The sequence below is a fragment of the Pinus tabuliformis genome, chromosome X (assembly GCF_031772625.1).
Source record: "Pinus tabuliformis cultivar Carrire ecotype Pingquan chromosome X, CPIR1, whole genome shotgun sequence".
NCBI classification, from domain to species: Eukaryota; Viridiplantae; Streptophyta; class Pinopsida; order Pinales; family Pinaceae; genus Pinus; species Pinus tabuliformis.
Genome location: NC_142308.1, coordinates 665,442,676 through 665,448,675, shown reverse-complemented (window position 1 = coordinate 665,448,675; position 6,000 = coordinate 665,442,676). Strand labels below are relative to the sequence as shown.

Sequence of the window (6,000 nt, the reverse complement as noted above, 5' to 3'; positions counted from 1 at the left end):
TACATGATATTTTAAAACTCAAAATAATATGACAATATTTAATTTTCTATTAAAAAAATATCCATATATACTTTGATATGTTGAGGAATGTAACTAGTTTCAGTCTTCATGATTGTTATTTGACTCATGTCATTATGTAATTATTATGTATCCATAAAAAAGAAAAAAAAAAAGAAAACGATTTTTGTAAACCATAAGTTTCATGCTCACTGGTTGCCAAGTAGTGTCCTATGGTTGCAGATCTATCGTTTTGGCACTGCCCAAATTGGCCGCATTGAAGGCGTGGGACTGGGGAACCAAGCCGCTAACTGCACTGCCCACTTGCCACACATGATTGACAGTAGTTTTATTTGAAGGAAGCGCGAGTGTTGCAAATATTGAGATCTGACCACTGTTCTCGATGATGACACTCATGTCGCTCACTGTGATGCTAATACTAGAGGGCTGCGGAGGATTTTGATCCTTGATATTGTAAGTACCAACTACCGCTGATCCATTGGAATGCTTGAAGGCAATCAGAGCCTGTGTGCCAACCATTTGTGCAGCCGTTGGGTTTATACCCCAAGCTACCCACCCAGCAGAGGCCGCAGGAGTGGCTCTGAAGCCAATAGCGATTGACCCATTCGCGATTGACCCATTTGCAGGAAAATAAGTCCATGCCAGAGTAGCATTTAATGTAGGCAAACTATTGCAACGAGTAAACGTTTTGGTCCCGTTCGTGCTCTGTAACGATGTACTGCAATTCTGTGCCGATGCTTGCCAAGCCAATATCACCACCAAAGTAAAACCCAACAGTGCTGAATAAGTACCCATGTTTGCAAAATCGATCAAATTCTCAGCAGCAGCAAACTCAACGCATAAATATGCTTTGGGGGTTAGAAGCAAACAAGCTTTAAATGAATAGTAAATCAGGCTCTGAAACTCAAACTGGTGGCCAAATGGGTTTGATTCCAGAGGAAGCCTGAGATTATGTAACAAAGGCAAACTGGTATTGTAGGAGAAGAGGAGGCGTGGGTCGCAATAAATAATGAAAGCCTTAGAGCCAATTGTAAGGAAATGTGTGAGGATTGAATTGGCGTGTGCAGGTGGGAGAGATCGGGTCGCAGACAACGCATTCGATCGTTGATCGAAGCTCCCATATTGACAAATTCGAAATGGAGATTGTTTTTAATGTTTCTCAAGTCGTTTGGGATTTATTTTTATTTTTTATGCTTGATTTGTGGCTTCAAAATGGAGATTGTTTTTAATGTTTGTTAAGTTGTTTTTATTTTTCATGTTTCAATGTATGGCTCGAGGATGTTAAAGTTATCTTGAATTTTATCTGGTTTGGATCATACCAACTTTAAACTCACTAGATTTTTTAGTATTTTTTTTTCACAAAGCATAACCTCACAAGCACAAGGTACAACCACCTCAATAAAACTTATCCTCAAAGAGTTATGCTAACCAGACTTGACAAAAAAAATGTTAATAAACATTAAGATAAATGTAATTTCTCTTTTTTGAAATAAAAGACATTGTCATTGCTAGTGCTTGGGATGGCCTCTGTTGTTGTATAGATAATTAGTTTCAATATATATTTTAATAATTAGTTTCAATATATATTTTAACTTTGTAAAGAATTGGCCAGTTTATATATCTGTATATATATTATAAGTTTGTAGAGAAACGGTCTAATGGGCAGCAGAGAAATTAATATTTTTGTAGTGAAATCTAATATATTTTAAGTTAATGAAATGGTCTAATTTGAAATAAAAATTAATATTTTGGTTGAAGAGAATTATTATTTTCGTTAAAGGGAGTTAGGTTGAAAGAGATTTCACAGTTTGATTTGTAAGATGTGTTAGGATGATAAAAAGTGGGCCTAATAGTTAAGAGCATGTGTTTCCTCCTAGAGATCACAGGCTCAAAACCAGAGTGGGTAGACTATGAAGTGGGTCCCTTGTCCCACAAACAAGGGGGTCTCATACACGAATTTGGTGTTTGGTTTGGCAGTGACCTTAAAATTGGATAATAATAATAATTATGAAAGGAGAAGGGAGAAGAGATATAAATATAAAGAAAGGGAGAGAAGAGTAGAACTAAATTAAGTTGATAGTTAAAAACCCTTAATTTTTTTTTGTTTAAATTTAAACCTAAAAAATATTAATAGATAAGTATTATTGCAACAACCCAGTATAATACAACTTGAGTGTGCCTAATGGTTAAGAGCATGTGTTTCCTCCTAAGAGGTCATAGGTTCAAAACTAGAGCGGGGTAGAGTATGTATGCCTTTGTAGACTTGGCAGTCAAATTGTTGTGCAGAAGTGGGTCTCTTGTCCCACAAACAAGGGGGTCTCATACACCAATTTGGTGTCTGGCTTGACCGTGACCTTAAAATTGGATAATAATAATGTGTATTATTATTATAATCTATTAATTATTAATAATAAATTATATTAATAGTAAATTATATATCTGAATAATGAATTATTAATATTAGCTCTATACCTATTAAATGGATTATTAATATAATCCCATACCTAATAAATGAATTATTGATATAAGTGCTACACATAACAAATGAATGATTAATATTAGTCTTGTGCTTTGCAATATATATCCTATACTTAAAATGAATGGTTAATATTAACATAAGTTACAAACCTAATAATAGACTATTAAAATTAATATTAACCCTATTAATAGTGATAATGTGATAATAGAGTTGAATTAATATGTTTATGAAAGAATGAATTGGCATGAATATGGAAAAATGAATGAACATAAAAGAAAAGAGAGGAAGGAATAATCAAAGGGAAAGAAAGGAGGGTGTGTGAAGATATGACAAGGAGAATCTAAGGGAGAGAAATCAATAAAGGGAAACATATATTCAAGGAAAAAATAAACTAAGGGTTGATGAGCTAAATGATAAGAGGGAACCAATTACTATTTACCTCAAATCCACCATCTTGATTGAGATTGTTTGGATGCCTTAGTATCTCCAAAGCCTCTCTAAATCTTCTTATGAAATAGTGGTCGTCTTTGGAGATGATCTCCATGTTTTCAAGACATATATGGTGTTTAGTGTGGAGGGAGTGTTTCACAAGAGTAGAAGTGTAGGCACGCTGGTTTTTTATGTTTGCTCCACGTTACTTTGTTCTCCTTTTGAAGGATCTCTCAGTTTCACCAATGTAGCACAAACCACAAAGGGAAATCAATTTTGTACACTCCCTTGAGTTGATGTTGGTCAATGTTGACTTTTACGGATTTCAATTTTTGTTTAATCGTCTCCAAAGGTTTCAACACAAAATTCATTTTCTTAAGAACTTTATCTATTTTATTAGTTACACCATGGATGTATGGAAGGTGTGCTTTATCAATAAAAGGTTGTGAATTTATTGAGCTTCAAGGACGGGTCTTCCCTATTTTTCTCACTTGATGGATTAAGATATATCTTTGTTTTTGTAGCCAATTTTCTTGAAGACCTTTGTAAGGTGGTTCAATTCTTGTTCTAAGCGTTCATTATCAAATATCCTTATAGCTCTTAAGGCCAAGGTGTTCAAGATCCCAATTTTCTGAACAAGGTACTGCTGAGAGTCTGCATGGAGATACCTGTCAGTGTGTGTCTTTTTTCTGAATACCTGATGTCTTAAATTCCCATCATGTTATCTTTCGATTAATACATTAAGGAAGGGAATAGTAATAGAGCCTTCAAGTTCCATTGTGAACTTGAAGTCGTTTGATATTCCATTAAAGTGCTCTAGGAATTTATTGAGTTTCTCTTTCCCATACTATCATTTAACATTAGTTTCATCGACGTACCTTTTCCATCTAAATATTTTGGTTCTAAAATTGGGTAAAATGATTTTTAATGAGATATTATTAATATTATATCATTTTTCTCCAAAATTGTTGTATTTTGGTGACGCTAAATTATATAAAATATTAGCCCATGGAGCGTGTGTTGTTAAGGCATTCAATGTTATGAAGGCCAGTAGTTCGAAACTCCATGGGAAAAAATCCATCCATGTTAACGATTGGTGTGGTCCTAGGGAGATTTTGATGGCTTAGATGCCCCTGGGTTGTAATTGCTCAAGTCAAAGGTTAAACATGCAATTATATGAGGACTCACACAACTTAACAAACAAAAAAATTATATAAAATATTATTTTTACATTTATAGGCGTGTTTATTTTGGGATAGGGCTTTTAGAATTTTAATTTAATAATCAATAATTATTAGGCAGATGGTAGGGATTTAATATTCATGGAAAATTCTAGAATATTCATAGCAGTATACACAAATCAAAGGTTGAGATTTGTCTCCAAAGTAGTCATGCATTTTTTTCCCTTTTAATCAAATTGATAATTAAAAAAAGCTCTTATATGAACAGGAGTCATATAAATTGAGATATGGTTTTTCTGGGCATGTGGTATTGGTAAGTCATGGTGTTGGCCCATGTGATTGTAGCAAAGCATAAACATATATTAATAATTTCCATAGTAAATTATGGGTAAGTGTTTTGATTATTAATATCTACAGATTAAGAATTTCCATGGTAAATTGGAGGTAAGTGTTTTGATTATTGACACTAGTAGAAAATGGGAAATTAGTGACTAGGTGACTAAAAAAGTTAGTCACCATAGCCTTTCTAAGTGAAATAATACAAAAAATGAGAAATCTTAAGCGACCCCACTAAAAACGACTAACATAAATGACTAATTTAGTCTCGGGTTAAAATATATGGCTAGCTAATAAGTAATGCAACTAAAAATGACTAATGTGAATGACTAATTTAGTCTAGGAACAAAATCCTTGATATCCTAATTCTTTTTTATGCTGGCTTTACTAAAGTTGATCTCTTTGTTGGTGGATTAAGGGAATCCAAGTAATCCTTATCTACAATCCTCTATCTCTATCGAGATTATTAGGGTGTTTAATATTCTCAAGGGCCTCTCTCACTTAGCATTTATTGTAATGGTCTTCTTTTGCCGCAAGCTTAGTACCCTCAAGTTCAATGTGATGACAAGAAACCTTGAATTGTCTTGAGTGACCTTCACAACTCTACGGTTTGTTGTTGAAAATTAAGAATGGAAATTGATCATCAATAAATTATGACTAATGTATACGAAAGTTATTGAATAGGAACCTTGAAATTGATTGACATTTTATTGTCTCTTGTTCGACCTATTATGAGATTTGTGGTAGATATTATTTCTTATTTAGAGATCCTCACATGTTAATATCCTGGTTTATTATTAATACTAAGGACATATTATCCTTTTCTTTTTTCAAGGAAACACCGGGTAGGAAACATAAAGGATGCTTCCCCACATTCATGGATGACATCCCCAATAAACTCATCGACATAAAATAATACATCAAACATAGTGGGATTTAAACTGAGCACTTGCTAGCACATATCTAGCCAAATGCCCAACGAAATCGATACAACTAGTTGAACTTGCCCCTCCTCTTGACATGTTGTTCTTTTTATTAAAATACTTGGTTAATTAAAAAAAAAAAATTATTATGTACCCCACATCCAACTCTAATATTATATGAAATATCTTACCTTACTATCTTAGTATTCAAATATTAAAAAAAAATACATATGAATCTAATTGACATTTATCATTAAACCAAATCTCCAAAATTTAGAATTCTATTTAAAACAACTATTCTATAGCATTACATTACTCCCATCTTCTTGATCCCAAAAATTAAAAAAACCATCTTCCCATTTTCATCACAAACCCTCTTTCTATTTTGCATTATCATATATTTTCTGCTTTTACTACTCTTTTGTGAATCCCAAAGATTAAAAAAACCCTCTTTCTATTTTGTATTATTTTGTATTATTGTGTATTTCCTAGTGTGGATGGACCTCGGATTAGGATATATGAACTACCTAATACCACTTAAGGCAAGGAGATGCATCGATATCAAAAATTAGAACGCGCTAAATGAGGAACAATGAGGGAAAATAAAACTTCATACAAAACACATCACGTTGCA

The 6,000-nt window shown here is 33.1% G+C and overlaps 1 protein-coding gene across 1 annotated transcript; it reads right to left on the bottom strand.

Moving 5' to 3' along the window:
• Positions 1–228: 228 nt before the first annotated feature.
• On the bottom strand, positions 229–813 carry LOC149141725 (cytochrome b561 and DOMON domain-containing protein At3g25290-like). The gene has a single exon (XM_089451313.1). It carries the CDS (start codon positions 811–813, stop codon positions 229–231), a length of 585 nt encoding a protein of 194 aa, XP_089307439.1.
• Between the last annotated feature and the right edge of the window lie 5,187 nt (positions 814–6,000).

What these genes read in the sequence shown, in the direction of transcription:
- LOC149141725 (XM_089451313.1), bottom strand. Translation starts at nt 813, where the DNA reads ATGGGTACTTATTCAGCACTGTTGGGTTTTACTTTGGTGGTGATATTG.